Raw genomic sequence first — 26,498 nt, forward strand, 5'->3', positions numbered from 1 at the left:
TAAATATATTTTCTGGGCCTTTGATCTGCAGTTCTTCTCCTTCTTCAATCCCTATTATTCTTAGATTTTGTTTTTTATTGTGTCCCAGATTTCCTGAATGTTTTGTGAAGAGAATTTGTTGAATTTGCTGTTTTCTTTGACCAGAGCATTTATTTTCTCTATGGTATCTTCAGAATCTGAGATTCGTTCTTCTATCTCTTTTATTCTATTGGTTATGCTTGATTCTGTAGTCTCCGCTCATTTACCTGGTTTTCCATATCCAGCCGGTTCTCGTTTTGTGTTTTCTTCATTGCCTCCATTTCAGTTTTCAATTCTTGGACTGTTTCCTTTACTTGTTTGATTGTTTTTTCTTGGTTTCTCAGGGTATCATTCATGGATTTACTTATTTCTTCAAACTTTTTGTCATATTTCTCATCCATTTCTATACTCATTTCTTCAAACTTTTTGTTATACTTCTCAACCAGTTCCTTAAGGGAGTTATTCATATCCTGTTTAAGGGACTCTATTGCTTTCATAATGGCACTTTTTTCCACTTCATCTGGGTTAGAGTGTTCAAATCCTTCTGTTGTAGGGTCGTTGGGATCTGGTGTTTTCATGTTGTTTTTCAGATTGTTGGACGAGGTCTTGCCTTGGCATCTGCCCATCTCTTCGATCAAATGCTCTCTATTGGAACTTCTGGTAGAGGGTCAGGTTCCCTTGTTGGGCAGGGAGTTCACTGATAGAATGCCTACCTTTCCTCAGGCAGGCTATTGAAGCACAGGCACTCCCTCTTTCCGGGATGCGCCTACAGAGCAGGCCCAGTGTGCAAGGCAGCTGAGCTGGGGAAATTTTATGGCCCCAGTGGGAGGGGAGAAATATAGAAATTTGTACCTGGATGGAAGCTGGGCTGGCAGGTGGGAGAGCTTAGCAGGGTGGAACCAGCACTGCAGGTTGACCTGGGAGTCTATGGGGTTGGGGAAAGTCCTAGCTCCTCCTCGCTGGGCCCCTGCCACTGGCCTGAAGCACACTCACCCCTCAGATGGCCCTCTGGATGGAAGCTGGGATGGCTGGCGGAGGCGCTAGCAGGGTGGAGCCAGCAGAGCAGGCTGACCTGGGAGTCTATGGGGTCGGGGAAAGACCGAGCTCCTCTTCGCAGGGCCCCTGCCGCAGGCCCAAAGCAAACTCACCCCTCCGATGGCCCTCTGGATGGAAGCTGGGATGGCTGGCGGAGGCGCTAGCAGGGTGGAGCCAGCAGAGCAGGCTGACCTGGGAGTCTATGGGGTCAGGGAAAGTCCTAGCTCCTCCTCGCCAGGCCCCTGCCGAGGGCCCGAATCACACTCACCCCTCCAATGGCCCTCTGGATGGAAGCTGGGATGGCTGGCGGAGGCGCTAGCAGGGTGGAGCCAGCAGAGCCTAAGCCTCTACTCTTACAGGTCCAACTTCCCTACAAATAATACACAAGATCTTGAACTTTCCTGGACTAAGCTAACACCAGAACAAGCCTCCCTCTAAACAAGCCACAATACACCCTTGAGTTCTTTGTTTCTCCCCTCTCTGCTTACTACTCTCCCTGTCTGGCTGTCCCCTCACAAGCTTCTCTCACTGCCTCCTAAATGATACTCTTCCTTTGCCTCTGGCTGCTAGGCCCTTTTGTCCAATCATGACTAGTGTTCTTTAGCAAGCCCAGCCCTTCTAACTACTTGGATGGGTGGGCTCATCCATGAAACTTCATTTTGCCTATTCAGGTCCCTTCCTGGTCCTTTTCCTATCACTTACCTTGGGAGACGCCTCTGTCTTTTCTGCCCACTAACTGCCTCTTACACTCTCTGCAATCCTGACCAGCAGACTCTTGCGCTTCTTTGACTTGTTAGCTCAATAAACACATTTCTATGACCACCAGGCTCACTCCAATGTTCTAATATGACCACTTCTTATATCTGCCCAGTGCCTTCTATGAGGACCACACTCTATTTAGACCCTCTTTGCCTTTATGCCCCATTGTGTTTCTCAGGATTTCAACTGGTGCTTATTGTGGGCAACCTCCCTGCCTTCCTTTGCATCAGTACTTTTCTCCTTTCAGCCTCTACTGATTAGAAACCTTAGATCTGTTCACTACCTATCCGTTTATACAGGGAGTTAAAAGACTAGACTCTCAATGAGAAAATCCATTCTGCTTCTTTAGCACACACTCACTAGTTTTTACAAAAACATATTACTATCTCTGCCAATGGAAAACTTCTCCAGCCTCTCACTAGAGCAATGCTGTTCCTGAAGGAAAAAAAATAGGAACCTTCCTTCAGTAATGAATCCAGAGCTCTGTGGTTTTGAAAAATGAAACTTGTGAGTAAGGTTATTTGGTTTGGGAGGATTGTTTAAAGAAGCTGAGAATTGGAAGAAGGGCTAGAAGGGATAGAGGAAGACAGATTATGGGGACAGATACCTAACACTAAATATACCTCTATATGGAATAATGCGTGTATGTATGCATGTATGTATGTATATGGAGTTTAAATGAGGTTACTATATAATCAGGAAGGGAGAAAATATTCTAACTAGATATTATATGCTACCAAGTAAAACACTGAGTACCTAGAATGGGTTACGTCTTTTTAAGTCATTTGCCAAAGGAGGTCCTATAGACATATACCCGCCAAACACTAAAGGCTATTTATTGTCAATGCTGTTAGTCACCCTCCAGAACTTGATGGGAAGACCTTGTTGCTGAAGACACCAACTACTTCTGGTAGACCATGGAAAAATCTAGCTGGTTCTCAACTGGAAGATTCACCCATACTGGCTAACATTCATAGTGTTAGAAGGTAATATGCAAGAGGTCAGGGGTGAAAAGTTATAATCCATATCATCCAGATATGAAACCTGTATGTTATTATAATGACCTGCCTGCAAGATATGTGCATGGGCACAACAGTGACATATGTTAAGGAATGACCAAACTTTATATGGATATATATATATATATATATATATATATATATATATATATATGTCTAAGAACTACTCTGTTAAATGGAACCTATACCTAATATCACTAATGATATCAAGAATAAAATCTAGATAAGTCATGGGCCCATGGGGAAATCTACTACTATTTTTCTGATAAATGAACATAATGATAAAACTACTCCTAAAGGCATTGCTACACCCACAGACCAGTGCATCACTCTACCCTCAGCAGAGAAGCTTCTTCTGGCAGTAAATAGTAATTAACACAGAAATAATATACAGGTGTACAGTGTGCAGAGAGTGATAGGCTTTGATTGGGATGTCTTTATCAAACCCTCAAGGCTCAGGGATCTATATGGAAGGGGGCAGAAAGATTGTAAGAATCAGAGATGGTAGGTGATTTTACGGAGGGATGAACTAGGAGTCGCTATTTTATAGAGAGAGCATCTGAATGAGTCTTAGAACACTGTTGCAAACAGTGTTGCAGTGGTGATGTCAGCTGGCCCCATGTTAAGGGTGGAAAAGACACACAGGCATGGAAAGAGGGAGAGTGGGTTAGCGTATCTTAGAGCTAGAAGTTGGAACTGAGGAAAATGAGCAGCTGGTTGTTGGGAAGGAGTCCGATGACTAGATGCGGGAATACAAGGATACAGCCGCTGGGCTGAGTAGCCAGGAGATAGACGTAGACTGAAGTTCAACAGAGGAAGAAAAATCCTGAGGAGCTGAGGCAAAAGGAACATGAGATGGAACAAAAACGGTTAGAAAGACATCCCCATTTTCCTGTACAGTAACCTCACTTTCTCAGGCTGAGCGTTATAAAGAGAGGACCGCCTCAGTAAGAAGCTAGTATACCTGAAGAGTATATGGGGTCCCTGTGTCCTTGGAGTTCAACCATGAAGCACAGAGTCTTTGGACTGGGTAATGAGGTGAGTTGGGTTGTCTGATTCAAACAGGATATGGTTAGAGTGGTACCAGAGGGAGAGGCAAGAGTGTGCCTCCAGGGAGTGGCTAGAGAATTACCATAGGGCCTGGTATTGTTGGGCAGTAATAGTAAGATTTCCCTGAGAAGGCTGGGGGCGGAGACTAAGAAGCAGAGGGGACTTTCCCATGAAAACAGTCTTGCCTCTCCTTTCCTGTATAAACAGATGAGTGGTGGGCAGATCCGGGTTTGGGTAATCAGCATAGGATGAAAGAGGAAGAGCGTGGCTGCAAAGGGAAGAAGGGAGGCAACCTATGGAGGCTGCAACCAGGAAGAAATGGGATATGTAGAAAGGAGCCTATGAGATAAGGAGATGCCAAGTAGAGAGTGGTCCCTATAGGGAGCCTTGGGCAGACTCAAAGTGTTCATTGTTAGAGTAAATCACAGGGGTGACCCTGCTGGTTATAGGAAATATGTCTTTTGAGCTAATGAGTTGAAGAAAAACAATGGCCCACTGCAAACCCCAGAGGCTGAGGCATGGAGACAGCACCTTTCCTCAGAGCTTCAATACTAGAGACGCCTCAAGAGCCCTGTGATGAGAACACAGACGCCGTCCAGAAAAAGCTTGATGGACAGCCACGCACACCCTTTGCCACCTATCTATGAAGACAAAAGTCAGCAGGGTTAGTCAGGGCCACAGCATTTTGAAAAGTTTTCCTATTTTTGGTTAAATTATGAAAATTTCTCAAAACCACAGCAATTAGCATTCCAGAACTCCAATAGTGGCCAGTGGCCTTCCAAAAAGGAAGACTTTGCTTCCCCCTCTCCGTCCTGCTCCTCTCTTTTCCTCCTGTATAACCACCCTAGTGCACGGGAATAGCATGTTCTGTGGGTTCCCAATCTGGGACCTCCTTTCTGAGGTTTCCTCTGGTTAGCCTGTTCTGCTGTAGAAGATGCCCTTTCGTTGTCTCTTTGTTATGCTGGCCTCTCACTTACTATACTCCCTTAACTGTCACCGTGGTCTCCCCCTAAATCAACTTGCCTCCACTTACTTAACTGCATGTCCAGCTCTTCTCCAAATTCCCTTGTCTTACAGTTTATTTTCCTCACTGACCCATGGTGCCTCAAGCTCACTGCCAGCTCCAGCACTGTCCCCGCTGGTTGCCAGAGTCATCCTTCTCTTCCAAGGTCATACAGTACTGAATCTGAATCAAGTCATTCAGCTCTGAGTGGCACACCACTGTGAGATGTGCTCACCGTTCCTCCACTAAGTACGTGAAGTCAAGAAGTATCATCTCCACAAGGAAAGGTATTTCCCTGCACACGTCAGCATTCATCCTACCCAGAGCACAGTGCTCGGCAAGCATTGACAAATCTCTAAGATTAGGCTCAAAATGTATTCTATAATCATTCTATACACTTGGAAGAACATTAAAGGGAAGCATCAGAGATGAGGGATACGGTGTGGTCCATAGAGCATTTGCCTAGCATGCAGGAAGGTCTGAATGCAATACCTAGTGCCGCTGGGCAATGCAGAGCGTGCCTGTAATCCTGACACTCAGGAAGTGGAGGCAGGAGGATCCGGAATTCAGGTAGTCCCCAACTCCTTTGGAATTTCAAGGGCAGCCAAAAAAAAAAAAAAAAGAAACCCCACCCTGTATCAGAATTCTAAAAATCAGAATTTTAAAAGAGACTAAAGGTGCATCAGTGTATTCTAGTGCAGTCATGGGATTTTTTTTTTTTTAGGCAGAAAGGCGTGGTAAAAGGTAAGACTTAAAAGCAGTGATAAAGGAAATAATTGGGTACATTTTAAATATCGTTATTTACATTTAGCATAAATATAAACCTGAAAATCACATTGCTTTCGTGATAGCTTTTTATTTATTTACTTACTGATTTTTAATTTATGCTGCGTGATGCAGAGCCACACCTGTGGATGTCAGAGAACAACTTTCAGGAGTCGGTTCTCCTTTCCCTGTGGACTTGTGGGTCCCAGGGATTGAACTCAGGTCGTCAGGCTCGGCTCAGGCTCCTTCACCCACTGAGCCATCTTGTGGGCCCTAAAATCCAATGATAACAGTAGTTATGTCCTTGACCTGAAGAGGGCGCCACTTCCTTGCACTAATAGTTATCCACAGAAGATCTCTAAAAAGGCTGGGAAAGCAGGAGAAGCCCCGCTCCTTGCTGTCTGCTACATTGGAGGACCTAGCCTCGGCAGTGCTGGGGAGCTTTCCCAAATGGTGATGATGGGAAAAACTGGCAGGCTGACCAACTCAGCTACCACCCAGGCCCAGAACCAGGACTGCTAGGTACCCCATCCCAACACCCAGCTCATCTATGAACTGCTGGAGCATGTGAAGGGCCAGACCTGCAGATCCAAGGCTACAGCATCTCCATGACACAAGGCAATGATAGGCTATCCAAGCAACGTTTCAGTGATGCCCCAGTATCAAGGGTGTAGCAGAAGCCAGACGCCAGGCCAATGACTCACTGCACTGAGCACTCACAAGTAAAGATATATTAACTGAAGGGTCCGTCGTGTGTCTCACTGGGCCACACTGCAGCTTTTATGCCAAGTTTTGTTTATTTGTTTTTGTTTGGTTGGTTTGGCTTTACTATTAAACTTTGCTTATGGGGCGGAGGTTGCAAAGGCAGAAGGCAGAAGTGAAGGGACAGGGAGATGAGTGGGATCAGAATGCATGATGGGAAATCCACAAAAAAATCATTAAAAAGTTTTTTTAAAAAAGTTACATCGCTGATACACACCCAAAGAACAGATACAAATCGCCCTGTATCTGGACATTTGGAGTCAGACGTTTACTCCAACTAAATTTTCCATGAATTTCAAAAGACTGAAACGCAGAGATGCTTCTAGATGCCGTGTCTGTTATCTGGGAGCTCCAGTCCTCCTGTGAACCTAAGATTCATTTTGTCAGGACCCTACAGGGTTGAGAACTGGTCTCTCTCTTTTACAGAAGCCACAAAGAAGAAATTAATGTTTCAACAAACTCCTTAACATCATATATTTAAGTAAATTAGCCTCCAATGCCTCCCAGCTGACCACCACAAAGGGACACATTGGAAGTTTCTGAGCAGCGTTTCAGGCCTACACTCAAGGCTGGTTCTGTCCTTGTTAACCAGAGTGACGAGGGGCTGCCGTCCCTTCATGGTGGAGTATCTGGTCCACCATTCCCTTCCCATTAGACCTCACAGTCACCTGTGCTGCAGAAGTCAGGGTGCCTGGGGGACACTTGGGTGTCCTCGGGCTGAGGAAACAGTCTCTGTTGCCTTCTCTGGTAAGATAAATCATAAAGCTAATGTAGTGAATGATATAAACCTTTTAAGGAAACTTGTCCAAAGTATTTTGATCGCTTTATTTCCTTCTAAAAATTGAATTATATGGACAGTCAGTATGAGCTTGTTACCATCTAGCTGTCTTGATCAGCTCTGTTTTTTCCTGCCAGTTAAAAAACTAAAAGGCGGTGGGGGGGGGGGGGTGAGTTCAACAAGTAGCAGAAGAGAATTCTGGACTACAGCAGACAGGAGTAGACAGGATCAGTAGTGAAAGAAAAATGAAGAAACCCATGTAATCATGCAGCAGACACACACAGAGAGAAAAAAAACCTTCTGCACAAAGAGGGGACAGCATTCCCATCTACTCCCACCTACTCTCGAGGGCTGGGTTTTAGGTCTCTGAAGAGTTTTCCTCCTCAAGCTTAGGGCTGATCAGTTTGAAGAAGGATGGGATGACCGGTTAACACACAACTGTTCTGTGACATGACCTGATTGGACTTGAACCTGTGCAGCCAGTCCATCTGCAGAAGGCCTAGTGGCAGGAGAAAAAGCCCACACAGTCCTTGTTTTAAGCTTCCAGGCTTTTGTCTCAGGTCATGAGAGGAGGAAGAAGCAAGCGATCTTGGGTTATCTTGGAAGTTTACCATCTTTATTACCTAGTTATAGGCCCTCTCCTGACCAGGGAATGTGCCTGGTTCCTCAGGATGGTGCTCTTGCCTGGGAACCCTGGTTCTCTTTAGTCAACTGCCAGCTAGGAGGGTAGCTTCTTCCCATGGTGCCACTGTGCCTGCCTTCTGCGTCTGTAGTTCTCATGAGAACACGACAGTGGGTGTACGATATTCATGGGGCGTTTCTCAAGCTTTATGTCTGACTCTAGCGAGAAACCTTGTGACCAGAGTTGCCATGTGGGATTGCTCAGCTAAGCTTGCATACTGGAACTTTTCATGGATTGCCCTCTGCCGATCCTCACATTACATTTGCCCACTTGAAAGTTCGGTGGCATACATCATCGTATTGAATCTTCAGAGTTCAGTAACTTTACTGGGACATGATTGGATGGTGACTATCAGATTCTGAAGTTCTATTGGCTGTGCCTGGTGAACCAGGAGAAGCTATCAAGAGCAAGATGGAGCTTGGGATCTGAGACCTGACAGGCACAGCATATCAGAAAAACATCAGTTAGAAGACCTTTGTTAGTAAATCCACACCTTGAACTGGGATGACTTTGAAAGGGAATTCATTCCCATCACCTAGGGGTTCCTATAGGAGGCTGGGCAGGTAAAGGGAAACTGTAGACCCATAACATATCTAACAATTTCCCATGGCTTCCACCACAAGACAGTAAGTAGGACAAAACACATGCTTTTAAGGAATCCTCCACTGTTGAAAACATCTCTGGGGGAAAAAAAATCACCATGGACCAAGCTTTCCAAACGGAAACAACAAACAAGACAGGAGAATTAGAGCCACCACTCCCTGAAGCTTTTAACTTGATCTTCTATTCCCTGTCTGATTTTATGAAGGGAGAGACTTTTACAGAAGGCCTGACACTATGGAGGTGGCCTTGACTACAGCTGAGTGACACCGATTCTGTAGGTAGAGAAAATTCATGGAAATGAGATTCACGGTTCTCTGCATTGTGGATTCTCGTTTTTTGTTCAGGTGCCTCATTATAAAATAAGGACTGTAATGTGTGCCCTTTCTTCTCTCATGGAAAAAGACGTGTCTGGAGAACAATGGCGGGCTGATGACAAGCTGTCAGCAGTGCAGGAAACGATGCTCATAAATAAGCTGCGCTGTTTTGTTGTTTGGGGTTTTTTTCCTCCACAAAATCATGAAGAAACATTGACGAAATTCTTCACAATAATGCTTCCCACCAGTGTGGTAAAGGTCCTTGACATAACCAAAGCCAGGCATCTCTCACAAAAAGAAAAATTATCTCCCACAAATAATAATAGTTAGTATTGAAATTCCTGGCTGCAATTTTCTCCATTATCTGAGCGTTCTCGCTGTTAGGATTATGTTAATCATGTCTCAAACCATCAAAGCATTACCGGTCATGGGCCTGAGGAAATGGTTCAGTGGGTGAAGCATTTGCTACACAGCCTGGACCTGAGTTCAAATCCTCAAAACCACATAAGAAGTTAGACACAATAAAATGTATTTGAAATCCCCGGATTCACGTGTTCCTGGACCTGAGTTCAAATCCTCAAAACCACATAAGAAGTTAGACACAATAAAATGTATTTGAAATCCCCGGATTCACGTGTTGAGCGGGGGATGCAGACAGGAGAATCACCTAGGATCACCAGCAGCTTCCCTGCCATAGACAGCACAGTGGCAGAAATACTGAGAAAATTCTGCCTCCAAACAAGGTAGAAGGCGATTTCTAAAAGCTGCCCTCTGACCTCCATACACATACCAAGGCACACGTCCACATTTACATATGATATTTTTTTAAATTATTGGTCAAAGGGTTGTCATTAAACCCACTGACTATTTTATGATATCAACTTTTTCAGACAGAATGAGGAACGGAAAGAGAGAGATGGAAGGGAGTGGGGTGAAGAGGAGGGATAAAGAAAACCGCTGCGTACAGAAAACTTCACCATTGCGTTAACCTTGACCTTGACTGTCTTCTCAACCACACCGCCACCACTCAAAGATTTTGTTTGTTTTGGGTTTGTGCTTTGCTTTTGTTTCTTGCCTTTTTGTTTTCTGAAACAGGGTTTCTTCTCTGGCTGTCCTGTCGCTCACTCCATAGACCAAGCTGCCCTTGAAGTCAAAGATCTTATCTATACCTCCTCCGGAGTGCTGGGACTGAAGGTGTGCACCACACACCTGGCTTTTCCCCCATTTTGTCTTTACAAACACAATTTATCACTTTCTTTTCTTTCTTATTACAGAGAATGTTTGGTTCTGACCATGTCTTTTTTTTTTTTTTTCACTCGAGAAAGATTGTTTCTCTGACTGAAAGATAAAACACATTGACAAGTGTTCTAAGTCAGACATCAATGACAGGCCCCTCGGCTTACCACTTCCTGTTTTGAAGGCGTGGTGTTTCGAGTCTAGCTAACAGCAAGAACTGAATCAGCATCTAGCTTCCAACATGGCGTGGCCATACTTGCTGTGGACGCTCTTGGTTTCCACCTCTCTTGGTAGGAGGGCAAATCCATTTGCTTTTACTAGTATTCTTTAGGAATGGGAAGTGGGGAGAAAGATTAACAGCACTGAATTCTGAGACCGGTTTCACTGGGCCCAGCTTCCTGGAAGCATAAGGCTGGTATGGGCTGCCTGGCACTGGAATCAAGAGGAAAGGCAGATAAGATAGGAACAAGGTCGACAGTGTTTCTCTCTCTGACAGATACCGCAATGGAGTCATTTCCCTCTTCTGTTCCACAGGAGCCAGCACGGCCCAGACGGTCACTCAGCCTCAGCAGGAAAAGTTCGTGCAGGAGGCAGAGTCGGCAACCCTGGACTGCACGTACGACACGAATGATACTAGTAATTATAACTTGTTCTGGTACAAACAGCAACGAGGGCAGATGACTCTCGTTATTCGCCAGGAAGCTTATAGGCAGCAGAACGCAAAGGAGGACCGTTTCTCCGTGAACTTCCAGAGAGCAGCGAAGTCTTTCAGCCTGGAGATCACAGACTTGCACATGGAAGACGCTGCGATGTATTTCTGCGCCCTTATGGAGAGGGGCACGGTGACACAGGCAACAGAGAGGAGCTAACAGAAACCTCAGATCTCAGCGTCTGTGCAGAAATAGCAGGAAGTGGCCGGGGGTACCAGTGGCATACACAGAAAGACTTGCTTTTCTTTGGAGGAAAAAGTACTCATAAGCAACCGTAGGAAACACAAGCATAATTCTATACGCTGTAATTTTCAAAACAATCATAAAATATAGGGGATGCACAAAACTGTATAGTTCTGCAAAGTGTATTATTTTGTTGGCTATCAAAATGCTTGTGTTGCATAGGACGGGTCAGACATTTTCCTTGTCACTGTGATCAAGCAAATTCCTGAGCGTAACCTAAAGCTATTCTTTGAGAATTTTGTCCAAGTCTTTCAATTTGTTAATTATTATAAAAAACTACCTATACTCATTACTTTCTGTTGCTGTGATAAACCACCATGACTAAGGCAACTTATAGAAGAAAAAGATTATTTGAACTTATGGCTCCAGAGAGCTAGAGCCATGACGGCAGCATGACAGCAGGTGACAGGGAGCAGGCAGGACAGCAGGAGCTGGAGACTGGGACTCACATCTCAGCCATGAGCACGAGGAGAGAAAGCAAACTGGCGGTAGTGTGGGGCAGTAAGCTCTCAAAGCCCGCCCCCAGTGGCACACTTCCTCCCACAAGACCACATCTCCTGGGTCTCCTCCAACAGCATCACCAGCTGGGATCAAGTATTCAGATACATGAAATCAGGGGGACATTTCTCAATCAAGCCACTACACTACCAATTTTATGTTCATATCCCATAATCACACCAATCACACCAAAGTCATATACCACAATCATATCAAAGTCATTCATATGTATATATGTGTGTGTACATATATATATATTCATATATATGTTAGGAATTTTCCTAACACGAACTCTGCCTACACAAAAATTACAATGAGCCGAACTAAAGGATAGCCAGGTCTAATGGGACTCTTGCGCTTTCCAGTGGGGGACCTGGGAAACCATTAACATGACCTCAGGGGCAGAGGTGGGGGAGGCACAGGAAGGGACTTTCCAGGAGCAGTTTAAATAGACTGTGGGAGGGGCCAAGGTCTGGCGGGCACAGGGGAGGCGAGAGACCAGGACTTACCATATATGACTCACTTTCTTACTTGCTCTACAGATCTTAATTTTATACACTGCTTTTCTTCCTCAACTTTGTTCACTTTTCTGACATATTGTAAAAATCTGATTTTGTTTGTTTGTTTGGCAGTGTTAAGGACTAAATCCAGAACCTCATCTACACTAAGCCAGTGCTCAACCATTGAGGTACATTCCTGGCCCTAAAAATTCCCATCTTCCACTCTCCAGCATAAGCTGTCTGTTTTTTCATGCATATGTTACTTCTTTCTAATTATGCAATAGTTTGCAAATTTACATCCTGTCTATCTCATTGTTTTCTGGTTGACCTATCTGACTGACCTATTTTTCTGACCTGGATTCCTCCTTTGTCTACAAAATATGATACTAAAGTAATGGTGACGAGGCAAACTGGAGGAGCCATTTGGAAAATCAGACCTAAAAGTTGGGGTCAAGCAGCTATCAGACCACAGTAACCCCCATTATTTATATCCCGAAGGAATGGGGTGTTTCCTAACCACAAAGGGTCCCCACCCTATTTAGGCTAAGAAAAAAGTTCTTTTTTAAAATGTAAAGACACAAATATTTCTTTCATATCCATAATCCTCAGATAATAGTTGTTCCTCACTACTTAGCATCCCAGCGCAACACTTTCTTGCATCTACTCACTCTAGAAAGCACAGGAAAGAATAAGATAGCCCCAATAGGTGTGCTCCATACTTGAGGTTTAGAATCATATTAGAATGAGTCGTGTTTAGGAGAGTCCAAGGCCAAATGCTGAAATACAATTTAGGTTGACAAATTGTTTTACAAAGCCCATCCATTCCTACACTCACCTCAACTCTAAGAACACCGCACTTGAGCCTCTGATCCATACACAGGATCTTTTGAAATGGCAAACATGGGCTAAGCCCTAAAATTAGTGAGAGCATTATTCTCACAAGGCAGAAACCTTCAAGACCACTAAATTTTATTCTCTCCTTTATCCCCCAGACCCATTGGTCATTAAGGCTTACAAATTCAGTCAAATATCATGAGTCTCATCAATGTTTCCTTCTTCCCATCCTTGAATTTAGTGCCTGTATATTGCTCTTCTCATTTGAGTTGATAAACATTCACCTAATCTCTCTCACCTCAATTTTTCCCCTTCAAATGTTGCTTCTTACAGCCAACAGAATGATCTAATAAAAGTCAGATCGTGAGTATTTCTCCTTAATAAAGTGTCCCGCGCTACCGTCTCGCCAGCAAGAACCACACGGAACACTAGGATCCTTCTGCAGGAATGGCTTTAATCCTCTTGGGAGCAGAGCATAAGCCAACACGGCCGTGGGGACCCAGATAAGATGGAACCCATCCCTTATAAAGGAAACAGACCCTGCTTTGGACGTGTCATTCCCGGATTGGTTAACTGCTCCCAGTCCCAGGTGAAACCTCGGGAGTAGGCAGGGACGCAGCGGTAGAGAGTTACAAAGCACGTGCGCTGGGATTAAAGGCGTGTGCCGCCACACCTTGGGGTCACAGAGGTCAATCTCTACCTTTGTTCCTAGGAGCAATGGAGAATGTGGTCCGGCCCTCCACATATCCCCCTTTTTTTACTTCTTTGCAGAAAGGCAACTCCCTAGGAAGGTAAAGATAGAGGTCGCACTTCCCAAAATGAAAACATAAAAATGGGCTTACACGGAATCTGTCCCTAGGCTCATGACACCTGGAACCTATCCGGCCTGCCCTCTGCCATTTTTCTGGGAAAGGGAATATACAGCAGAAAACCCTTAAGCAGAGCGACTTATCTCTCAGAGAGGGCCATTCTCTGTGCGATGCTCTTCAGCTCGACAACCTTCAGGGCTAGCTAAGCCAAGCACTCCACCCTGTGCAATGGACCACAGTCCCAGGGGTCCAGGAGCTGGTTGGCTTAAACCCTACTGCTTTAACATAGATAACCACACATCAGTAGAGGCCCCCTGTTCCAGGGAAGCCAGCGCTTGTGCAATAACCACTTTGTCCCTACAATTTTGGGATTTGAGTCAGCAGACCATCCAGAGGAAAAACACTAATCCATAGCATAGGACTGTTCCAAAACATTTCCACCCCCACCCATTCTTTGAAGTAGGGGAATGAGAGACACGGCCCAGGACTGAAGTCCTACGGCCAAGCTTATAAATCATCTCTAGGACAGTAGGGAGGGGGCCCAGAGTCTTATTGGTTGTAAAAAATTGGGGAGACACAGCCATCCTATGGTTGACTGGTAACAACTTCAGGAAGGCTGAGAGTGTCCTCCATCGGTGCTCTGTCATCCATCCGCAAAATGGCAGGAGGAACAGCAGCCAGGTCCTCAGGCGAATCCGTGTGTTGTGGATCACTCTTCACTGTTCGGGTCAATCGCTCTGGCAGCCAGAATGGGCTTTCTTAATCCTGTGGGAAAACACAAACAGCTCCCCTGGATCTCAATAAGATGGGATCCGGGCCTTTCCATTCATTAGAAAGCACATCTTTCCACTTAACCAAATCTTTGGGCATGCTCTTACAGCTGTATCGGCTATCTGGCGGTAGGCGCCGTAATGGTAGTTTGTCTGGGCAGCGGCATAGTGCCCTCGCCCAGTCAGGAGGTCAAATGTCCATTGCTGTTGTTCTGGAGTTAAGGCCTGAGCGTTAGCTCTGGCCTGTTCCTGGGCTGCCTCATGCCACAGCGCTTTCCATTCCAAATATTGACCCATGCTGATGAGCGATGCTTTTGCAACTGTTTCCCAGTCCGCTGGAGTCATGGCAGACAAGGCCAATCTATCCAACTGGGCTAAGGTAAAATTAGCAGTCACTCCATACTTTCTGACTGACTCTGCTAATTCTTTGATTTGATTGTACTCCACAGGTGCATGTAATCGCCCGTTTTCCCCTTCATAAACGGGGAAGGCCAAGTGTAGCTTTCTCTTGACCTTATCAGGGATAAATGAAAAGGTCTTTGGCCCAAGGCTTTCCTCATAAGGAGGCGCCGAAGGGGCAATTGAGGGAAGGTGTAGCCTATAATAAGGCGGATGGACCGTTTGGGATAACCTCATGGCCCTGCCGTTGGCTAATTCTACTTCCTCCTCTGTATCCATTTCTCCTTCCTCTTCTCCTGCAGAAAACTTTTGGCCTTGTGGGCCAATATTCTCCCCCATTTTTACTTCCTTAGAATTCCTGGAGGGTCCTTTTTCCTTAATTTTTTTTTCTCACGCGCGCGTCTAACCTCCCACTGCATTCAGTTTCTGATATTCTGTCCTGAATTTCCTCCGCCCTTGCAACAACCGCTTGGCAAGATTCATCTTTTAAGCAATTTCTGACGAAAAATAAAAGAATTGCTAAGATAAGCATCAAGGCCTGTATGAAACCTTCCCAATGCGGAGACAAGTCAAGCTCAAAACCGAAAAATCCAGGAACAGACATTACCTCTCTGATATGCAGACCCTGCAGTTCTGAATCCTTCCTGAATCCAAAGTGAATCCAAGAGATCCCCGTCGGTGCGGTGGTCAGGATTCCTCGGCGTCCCGGGTTTCGGCACCAGTTGTCCCGCGCTACCGTCTCGCCAGCAAGAACCACACGGAACACTAGGATCCTTCTGCAGGAATGGCTTTAATCCTCTTGGGAGCAGAGCATAAGCCAACACGGCCGTGGGGACCCAGATAAGATGGAACCCATCCCTTATAAAGGAAACAGACCCTGCTTTGGACGTGTCATTCCCGGATTGGTTAACTGCTCCCAGTCCCAGGTGAAACCTCGGGAGTAGGCAGGGACGCAGCGGTAGAGAGTTACAAAGCACGTGCGCTGGGATTAAAGGCGTGTGCCGCCACACCTTGGGGTCACAGAGGTCAATCTCTACCTTTGTTCCTAGGAGCAATGGAGAATGTGGTCCGGCCTTCCACAATAAAGACCATTTTCCACTAAAGAACCTGTGATTGTTAAAGAATGTAAGTCCCACCAAAGCAGAGGGTATCACTATGGATTCACAACTAGGCCTTGCAGGATAAAAGAAAAAAAGTTACTAATTGATAAATTAATTAGTTCCCTACTTACCAATTCAACCTAATTTATGATCATATCCCATCCCTCTCCAACTGTAACCTCTACATGAGTTTATATCTCCAATTTATGTTTTTGTTAGAACTTTTCCTTATTACTGAACACTCATCCTACCTAACCAATTGGCTGTTATTTAAGATGTTTCTAAACAAACAGCCTAGATGTCCATCAGTGGATGGATGTATAATGAAAATATTTCATTTATACAATGGAATGTTACTCATCTATCAAAAATAGAATTAATAAAATTTGCTAGAAAAAAATCATCCTAAGTAAGGTAACACAGACCCAAAAAGGCAAAGTTTTATGCTTTTCTTAGATGTGGATGTTAGAGTTTAGGCATTCAGTCGATATGCTACAATCCGTATAACCACAGGAGTTAGGTATTAAGTAAGGGACTAAAGCATTGGGGAGGATCTCCTTCTATGGAGAAACAGTCAGAAGACTAGATCAGGCAGATTGAATGAAGAGAAGGATAGAAGAAAGGAGTAAAGTGAAGGATACAGGGAGAGACAACGACCTCTACAAGCCATTTGGGTGATCTTATAGAAACTTACTACTGTAGACGCTTCTGAAAATATGTACATATATGAGAAAATCTAAATGGAGTCACCAAATAATGGGAGAGACAATGCCTCAACTAGACCTCTTTCGCTACCAAGTGGAACCTCCATTGCCAGGCAGGAATGGGCTACACCTAGTTGAGTTACTGGCCAAAGGGTCTCCGTGGAGATCCCCAATGTCTCAAGCTATTGCCAAGGCTGTCACTTGCCCTCCTCAAACTGATGGTCAGTCCCTACTGCTGAAGACAGCACTGACAGGTCACCTTGAACATGGAGAAGTTAAGCTTGGGGAGTCATCAAAGTTTAGCATACCAAATTGAAGCAGAATCAAAGCCCTCCCCCTAGTATCAAGGCTGACTTTCTCTTTTTCTTAATTCAGGTTTGTTTGGGTTAACTTCCTTCATTCCTTCCTTCCTTCCTTCTTTCCGTCTTTCCTTTCTTTTTTCTTTACCTGTTCGTTTTCTAAAGAGAGAGAGAATGAGAGAGCATGAAGCCAGGTGGGTGAAGAAGTCGGGAGGATTTGCGAGGCGTAGGAGGGAGGAGAAACTATGATCAGCGTATACTTGCCCAGGTAGAGCTGAGCACTTCCTCCCTTAGGCCGTACCTAAAATCCTAAGCATGGTTACAAGACACCAGATCTAGCCATTTACTATCCATACATTTTTCATGGCTGCTCACTAAAACAAAATTTAGTCTTCATGAACTAAGTGCTGCTCATTCTACAGCAGCAGTGCCTTCACTCTTTCACTCAAAGATGTAGAGGGTCAAGTTTTCTAGTGAAAATAATTCATGGAATTTCTTAATTATAAATTATTATAAAAAAACAACTTTCTATTGCTAACCTATGTGTAGTTAACTTGGGGTTTCAGGCTAACTTAAAGGGACATGTGGTGCACTGAAATATAGTATCAGTGACAGTATTGTGTTGGCAATAATAGTAGATATCACAGCTAATGCTCATTTACTATGTATATTGTCCCACACTCTGACACATGTACAAAATGTGTTATTTTATTTCATTAGTCTGAAAAAATCTAGGTATAGGGAATAATGATATCCCAATTTTATATAAGGACTTAACATTGAAAGAGCTAACATTGCCGAGATTCAGACAATATAAATGGTCACTGAATTCTCTGCTCCCCAAAAGGTGGGAAGAATTTATAGTATGTCTTATTAATTTAATAGAATGGTGATAGGATATAAGATATATATATATATATATAAATGATTTTGTTGCTGTATGTCTACTTCTGAGTGTTTCTCACATAAGAATTAGCACAAAATGAACCTGACATCACTGACTTTTATTAGTAGTTCAATGTAAGATTAACACTGGTAAATTACTGATTTTTAACTTTTGTTTATAATTATTAATTTGAATTATGCAATGTTTTAAACTTTTTTGTTGTGGACTATTTGTTTAACCAGGCAGACTTGTTACATTTGTTCATGCTTCATCTGTTAGTTATGTAAAACTGTGTTGCATTTGTGTTAATTAATAAAAATTAACCTGGGCTCAGAGAGGCGGGGTTAGCATCACATTGATAGGAAGTAGCTGGGAGGAGCATAGCATAGGTTTTTTTTTTTTTTTAAGTTGGGCATTGTGGAAGGGAGTGGCTTCCAGGAGGCCAGCAGAGAGAGAAATTTAGCCAGTTGCTATTCTAACTCTGTGAGCTGGCAGGTTTTCACCTTACTGTCTGAGTCTCAAGTTTTATTAGAACAATAGAGTAGAACAACCTTTAGTGGCAGCAACAGAGCCTTTGACTAGGGGAAGAGGATCCCCCCAGATACAGCCTTAGTGCAGCCACTGTAATGAAGGGAAACAACAATTTTTCATTTAATTTTCAATTAAACTTAAATTAAAAATCTAAAATACAAGTTTGGCCAGGGATACTGGCAAATGTTCAAAATGCTAGTCTAAAGAAAATGACACCCAATGCAGATTATATATATATTTATATATATATATATATATATATGTATATATATATATATATATGTTTATATATATATTTGATTATATATACACATATATATAAAATCAAAGTCATCTATAGCACAGCTTAATATAATTTAGAGAAAGTGGTGTCAAATACTTCATATATGAAAGAATAAATAATGAACTCTAACACAGAATAAATAATATTCAGTTATAGAGACCACTTGGGAATTGCAATAGTCAACGTATTAGTTTTAGAACACTAAACTCAATCTGACAAGATGTTTCAGTAGATATAAGTACTTGCCATTAGATTTGTCAACCTAGAAGCCCACCAAACATGCCCTAGACCCATATGAAAGAAGGAGGTTATTGACCTATACACCACATACACACAAACATACACTGATGTAACATGAGGGCCTGCTTGTTGGGGTTTCTGTCTTGCCTAGTTCTCACAGTTATTTGTCCCAAAGAAATCACACAGAGTCTACATTAGTTATAAACTGATTGGCCCATTAGCTCAGGCTTCTTATTAACTCTTATAACTTACATTAGCCCATTATTCTTATCTGTGTTAGCCACATGGCTCAGTACTTTTTTTTTGGTAGCGCAGGTTATATCTTCCTTCTTTAGTGTCTGGACTGAAGTGGGGAGGAATGGGCTTCTTCCTTCCCAGAATTCTCCTGTTCTCATTGGCCTGCCTCTATTTCCTGTCAGGTTGTCCCACCTATACTTCCTGCCTGGCTACTGGCCAACCTGCATTTATTTAAAACATAATTGACAGAATACAGAATTGTCCCACAAACACTGAAAATAAGAAAAATTAAACTCAGATAAAAATTTCCCCCAAGTGGTATCAACATTGGATATACTATAAATACTTATCTGTGTGTATTATAGTATATATTAAATATTATAAAGAAAGAAATATATAGTTACTACTCTCAGATAGATCATATTCTGTCAGGTTCCTTTATTTACCCTTCCCTACTTCTTGCTAGATTCAGTCTTAGGTTTCCCTGGAGATTCTTCTGTGGAAGTCCTCTGTAGTCAGATTGTTCTTCATCTTGGCTCTCTCTGTGAAGAGTTCCTATTCATCGAACACATCACTACTCCCTTCCCTCCACAGAAATGTGCCTTGCATATAAGCAATTTACTGTTGGCAATCTCATACACGCTTATAAGGAATTTTACTCATCTTTATCTACTATTGTCCTCTTCAATCTTCTGTCTCTGATCCCTTCTTATTTCCAATAAGTTCTCTTCTACCTTTGTTTATTTTCATGTGTGACCCTCTGAGTTTAATTACAGTTGTTTACATGAGCATAATTAGGCATTATTTATTAAAGCAAGGGAATTGATCATGTGACTACACCACCAAAGAAAATGACATTCCTCCTAATGCAACTATTAATTTCCAACAGTCCTTGATAGGGTCATCTTGACAGCTCCTCCATTCATGATGAAATGGTGACAGGCCTGATGTGGAATTCCCCTCTATATTCTGTAATTACTATTAATGAACAAATAAACTGCTTTAGACCTATAGCAGGACAATACAGAGCTAAGTGGGGAAAGCTAAACTGGATGCTGGGAAAAAGAAGGTGGAGTCAAAGGAGAAGCCATGTAGCCCTGCTGGAGACAGATATCAGAACCTTATCTGGTAAGCTACAGCATCATGGTGATACACAGATTAATAGAAATGGGTTGAATTAAGATGTAAAGCTAGTCAATAAGAAGCTAGAGCTAATAGACCAAGCAGTAATTTAATTAATACAGTTTCTGTGTGGTTATTTTGGAAGTCTGGGTGGCCAGGAAGCAAACAGGCAGCCTCCTACAACACAGGCCCAGTGTTGTGCAGGTCTTATGTGAGTAGCCAGAGCTGCAGTGAATTCGTGTGTGTTATGGCTCTTACACTCTCCCCTTCCATGATGTTCCCTGAGCCTTGATGTCGCATTTGAGCTATAGATGTCCCATTTGGGCCTTAGCACTCCACTGTCACTTTTCTTGGCATGTTGACTAGTTATGAGTACTTACATGACTGTTGTTTGCTGCTGTAATAAGAAGCATCTCCGACAAGGCTAACCACAGTACTAATAGAAGGAAATAAACATGAGTATTTAGAAGGCAACTTGAAAATATGACCATATGGCAAAATAAGAACAAAATAAAAGTTCATGACTTCCCCAGTTAGGCCTCTTTACCAGGTTTAAAAATACCAGGCATGATTTTTATTTTCTTCCTTCAGAGTAGGTCTCAAATCCAGCCGGAAAGCAGTTAGTTACCCAATAACAGTCAAGCCACTACTGCACCAGAGGGCACATGTGAAGGGTTATTTCAAAGTAATAGTCCTGTAGAAGTCCTTGCTCAGCATACTGTAAGTTCTTTTTTAGTTATTTATTTATTATTTTATTTATGTATAAGTGTGTGTACCTGCATGAGTTTGTACATACATGGAGGTCGCATAGACACCAGAAGATAGCAAATTCCCTGGTGCTGGAGTTATAGTTGGTTGTGAGTTGCCTGATGTGAATGCTAAGAACCTCCCTGGTAAGGTTTAACTTTTAGACTAGGAATGGTAAAAGATTAGCAATCATAACTAATAGTAAACAACAAAGCTGTTATGAACATAGCTGAACAAGTGTTCTTGTGGCATGATTGAGCATCCTTTGAGCATATGTCCAAGGGTGGTATAGCTGGATCTTGTGGTAGGCTGATTTCCAGTTTTCTGAGAAATTGCCATACTGATTTCCAAAGTGGATATAAAAGTTTGCACTCAGCCGGGCGGTGGTGGCACATGCCTTTAATCCCAGCACTAGGAAGACAGAGGCAGGCGGATCTCTGTGAGTTCGAGGCCAGCCTGGTCTATAAGAGCTAGTTCCAGGACAGGCACCCTACAGAGAAACCCTGTCTCAAAAACCAAAAAAGAAAAGAAAAAGAAAAAGTTTGCACTCCCAGCAGCAGTGGAGAAGTATTCCTCTTGCTCCAAATTTTCTCCAGCATGAGCTTGTATTTTTTAATCTTAGCCATTCTGATATATGTAGAATGAAATCTCACAATCATTTTGATTTGCATTTCCCTAATGACTAAGGATGTTAAACATCTCTTTATATGTTTCTCAACCACTTGAGATTCTTCTATTAATAATTCTTTGTTTAGATCTATACCCTATTTTTTAAAATTGGATTATTTGGTTTGTTGATATCTAATTTATTGAGTCCTTTATATATTTTGGAAATCAGCTCTCTGTCAGATGTGGGGCTGGTTAAGATCATTTCCTGTTCTGTAGGGTGCTGTTTTATTTCATTGATGGTGTCCTTTGCTTAACAGAAAGAGGCTCTTCAATTTCATGACGCCCTATTTATTAAATATCAATCTTAGTACCTGTGCTATTGGTGTTCTGCTTAGGAAGTTGTCTCCTGTGCCAATACATTTAAGATTATTTTCCACTTTCTCTTCCATCAGGTTCATTATATCTGGATTTATGTTGAGGTCTTTGATCCACTGGGACTTGAGTTTTGTACAGGGTGGAGGATATGAATCTATTTGCATTCTTCTACATGCCAAAATCCAGTTAGACTAGCACCATTTGTTGAATATGCTTTCTGTATTCCATTGTATAACTTTGGCTTCTCTGTTGAATGATATATGAGCTAAGAAAGAAATCAAGGAATATTCAGCCTTTATAATAGACTCAAAAAATATAAAATATCTTGGTGTGACTCTAACCAAGCAAGGGAAAGATCTGTATGACAAGAACTTTAAGTCTTTGAAGAAAGAAATTGAAGAAATCAGAAGATGGGAAGATCTCCCATGCTCATGAATTAGTAGGATTAATGTAATAAAAATGGCCATTTTACTAAAAAGCAATCTACAGAGTTAATGCAATCCCCATTAAAAAAAAAAACCCAGCACAATTCTTTACAGACCTTGATGCCCCGCGCTACCATCTCGCCAGCAAGAACCACGCGGGACACAGGATTCTTCTGCAGTAAAGCTTTAATGCCCCTTGGGAGAGCGGGCATCAGCCAACATGGCGGAGACCCAGATATGATGGAACCCATCCCTTATATAGGAAACAGACCCTGCTTTGGACGTGTCACTCTTGGATTGGTCAATTGTCCATAATCCCAGGTGAATGCCTCGGGAGTAGGCGGGGACTCAGTGGGAAATTACCGAGCACATGTGCGTTCACCTGGTGGTGAAGCCGGATGTCAGCGCCATCTTGATAATGGAGAATGTGGCTGCGGCCTTCTACATCTCCCCCTAATTTTACTTCTTTGCAGAAAGGCAACTCCCTAGGAAGGTAAAGATAGAGGTCGCACTTCCCAAAATGAAAACATTAAAATGGGCTTACACGGAATCTGTCCCTAGGCTCATGACACCTGGAACCTATCCGGCCTGCCCTCTGCCAATTTTTTGGGAAAGGGAATATACGGCAGGAAACCCTTAAGCAGAGCGACTTATCTCTCAGAGAGGGCCATTCTCTGTGCGATGCTTTTCAGCTCCACAACCTTCAGGGCTAGCTAAGCCAAGCACTCCACCCTGTGCAATGGACCATAGTCCTAGGGGTGCAGGAGCTGGTTGGCTTAAACCTTACTGCTTTAACATAGATAACCACATATCAGAAGAGGCTCCCTGTTCCAGGGCAGCCAGCGCTGTGCAAAAACCACTTTGTCCCTATGACTTTGGGATTTGAGTCAGCAGACCATCCAGAGGAGAAACACTATTCCATAGCAGGACCGTTCCAAAACATTTCCACCCCCACCCATTCTTTGAAGTAGGGGATGAAGGACATAATCCAGGACTGGAATTCTTTGGCCAAGCTTATGTCCACTCGCGTGGAGTTGATTGTCATGATGGACCGTCTCAAGGAGGACAGCAAATCATCAAAATTCTCCTGCAAGATACAAAGACAATTCTCGGGACAAGTTAGCCACTTTTATAAAGTTCTCATATGGTATACTGGTCACACATAAGGCTGGAGTTTTCCATTCATAGCCCAATTGGGCAAGCTGCCATAAGCTATCCACCTGTTCTTTATTTTACTTCTAATAGATGTATCTATGGTAGCCTGTTGATCCAGGGCTGTAGCCACTGTGGTAGATAACTGATTGAGGGTCTTTGTTTTCCATGGTATAGGCCGTGCTGCCCCAGTGGCGCCTAGGAAAAATCCAGGCCCTGTTTGTTGATATTAGATTTAAGATTTATTGGCTCCTGTATTCCTTGCCTTGGGTTCCAGAGCCCGCCCGCCATCCAAGGGCTGTGTGCGGCTGCATGGCTCCCACGTGTCCCAGGCCAGGAAGTGGCGGCTCCACCCCCAGGCGCCCCCGCCTTCCCCGCGGGGCTAGCCTAGTTCTCTGAGGCTGTGTTGGTGGCGGAGTGTGGCGGGAGCCGACACTCAGACCGAGACGGCATAGGCCGCAACATCTCAAGGTTCGCGCCAGAGCCGCTGCGGCTCAAGGGGCCGATGGGAGAGGCGGCGAACAGGGCCGCTTCCCTACTAGCAAACTCTCAACACCTGTGCCACAGCAAAAGCGACTGTAAACTCTCACAGATCCAGCCAACCACCCAATCACCCCGAAATCCAAGGGCCCTTCGCATCCACCTCCCTGCGGATCCTGAAACACCAGACAAGCCAAGCGTATACACAGCAATCTTTCAGGAGGACTTGAGTTCTTAAAATGCTAAGCAGTTCTTAAAAACTTAAGTCGCACTATGTAGATGTAGTACGGTACTGCCTGTTTACTGCGTCTAAACCTTAATTGCGCCTTTATTATGATAAATACGACCAGCCCTGCCTGAAGTCAGCATCATTTAGCATAGCCAAATGGAACCAGAGCCATTTTACCCTCAGAGACCAGCACAGTTTTAGGTACATTGTAAGCCTTTTGGCCCGGCTGCCTGTGGCACCGCTGTGACATCCTCCAGGCCAGGCACCAACCGAGCCGCACCAATTGAGCCGGCGCAATGTGCTCCCCACCATTGCCACAGAGCAAAGCTCTGCTCCAGCCGCCCTCCAGCCCCATCTGCACCCACTCCAAGCCCAAACCGGTGTACGGAGCAAAGCGGAACTCAGAGAAGCAGGCTTGCTGGTCTGCAATCATTAAAAGGACCTCATTTAATCTTTTAGGGAATTTGGGCGTCGTTTAGTCTCTTTGGCTGCTTCCTGCTGTTATTGGGCCGTTGCATTCTTAGGGGTATACACTACAACATTTCAGGAGGTCTCGGTGATTCAAACCACGTGAATCTCAAGCACATACTTAGGCTCCCATCCTCCGTGGAGGCGAAAACAGAACCTCTCTCCCAAAACATCATATTCTTAAGCCCATGTTTTAAATTTAAACTACCTTTTTTAGCAGTTCCTAAATTCAAATATCTTTCTCCTGTCCAGTACATAAAAAACAACACGAACAACATAACATAAAGCTTTTGACCTTGTAAATCAGTCTTCTCCCCCATTTTTACTTTCTAGAATCACTGGGGGGTCCTTTTTAACTTATTTTCTTTTCTGTCTCCCCCATTCTTTACCGGAGGGTCATTTTTAACTTATCTGGGTGCGCGCACAACCTCCCACTGCTGCTCAGTTTCTGATATGCTCTCTGGACTTTAGAGCGTACCTTTCTGAGCACGCATGCCTGCAGTTCTGAATCCTCCTTGTGTCCAAGGGGTCTCCGGCGGTGCAAAGTTCTTCTTTTTCTTCTTCCCGGGTATGGCACCAGATGCCCCGCGCTACCATCTCGCCAGCAAGAACCACGCGGGACACAGGATTCTTCTGCAGTAAAGCTTTAATGCCCCTTGGGAGAGCGGGCATCAGCCAACATGGCGGAGACCCAGATATGATGGAACCCATCCCTTATATAGGAAACAGACCCTGCTTTGGACGTGTCACTCTTGGATTGGTCAATTGTCCATAATCCCAGGTGAATGCCTCGGGAGTAGGCGGGGACTCAGTGGGAAATTACCGAGCACATGTGCGTTCACCTGGTGGTGAAGCCGGATGTCAGCGCCATCTTGATAATGGAGAATGTGGCTGCGGCCTTCTACACCTTGAAAGAACAATACTCAACCTCATATGGAAAAACAAAAATTCCAAGGATTTAGCAATCCTGTACAATAAACGAACTTCCAGAGATAGCACCATACATGATTTCAAGCTCTACTACAGAGCTATAGTAATAATAAAAGAAAGCCACGTGGTAATAGCATAAAACTGACAGGTGAATCAATCAAATTGAATCAAAGACCCAGATGTAAATCCACACACCTAAGAATATCTGATTTTCAACAAATATCTGACTTCTTAATGGTGTTTTAAAAACTCAAAGAGACCACAGGTGCCAAGTCAGACTTCTAGAGCCAGAAAAACTATCTATCACAATAGACAGAGAAAGAAAAACATTTAAACTGTAAAAACTAAATTTAAGCAGTGTTTATTTACCAATTCAACTCTACAAAAGGCACTAGAATAAAAACTTCATGTTGAAGATGCTAACCAAACCTAAGAAAATACAAGAAGCAAATACTATCAGAAGAGTTAGTCAAATAAAAAGACACAGATTAACCGAATGTATTAGAAAACAGGATCTAGCCTTCTGCTGAATCCAAGAAAGATGCCTTTCCATCAAAAATGGAATTATCTCAAGATAAAATGATGGAAAAAAATGATATTTCAAGCAAATATATCCAAGAAGCAAGACAGTATAGCCATTTTAATATCTGACAAAATACATATACTTCAAAACTAATCAGAAGAGATAGGAAAGGATACTACATAGTCATCAAATAAAAAGTCCAACCAAAATATATTACAATTCTTAATATTTATGTACTAAACACAAGAGCACCTATGTTCATAAAAGAAGAATTACTACAGATAAAATCACATATTGACCCTCACACAATGATAATGGATGACTTCGATACTCCACTATCATCAATAGACAGGTTAACCAGACAAAAACAG

The 26,498-nt window shown here is 43.4% G+C and overlaps 2 gene segments (V, D, J or C); both read left to right on the forward strand.

The window, feature by feature from the left end:
* Positions 1–26,498, forward strand: part of LOC148120162 (T-cell receptor alpha chain constant-like) — a 296,690-nt gene that overhangs the window by 15,355 nt on the left and 254,837 nt on the right.
* Positions 10,182–11,081, forward strand: LOC146892240 (T cell receptor alpha variable 38-2/delta variable 8-like). The segment is given in 2 exon segments: positions 10,182–10,314; positions 10,559–11,081. Coding segments are annotated over 2 exon segments (384 nt in total).

The sequence above is a fragment of the Myodes glareolus genome, chromosome 12, assembly GCF_982192425.1.
Source record: "Myodes glareolus chromosome 12, mMyoGla1.1, whole genome shotgun sequence".
Classification (NCBI taxonomy): Eukaryota; Metazoa; Chordata; class Mammalia; order Rodentia; family Cricetidae; genus Myodes; species Myodes glareolus.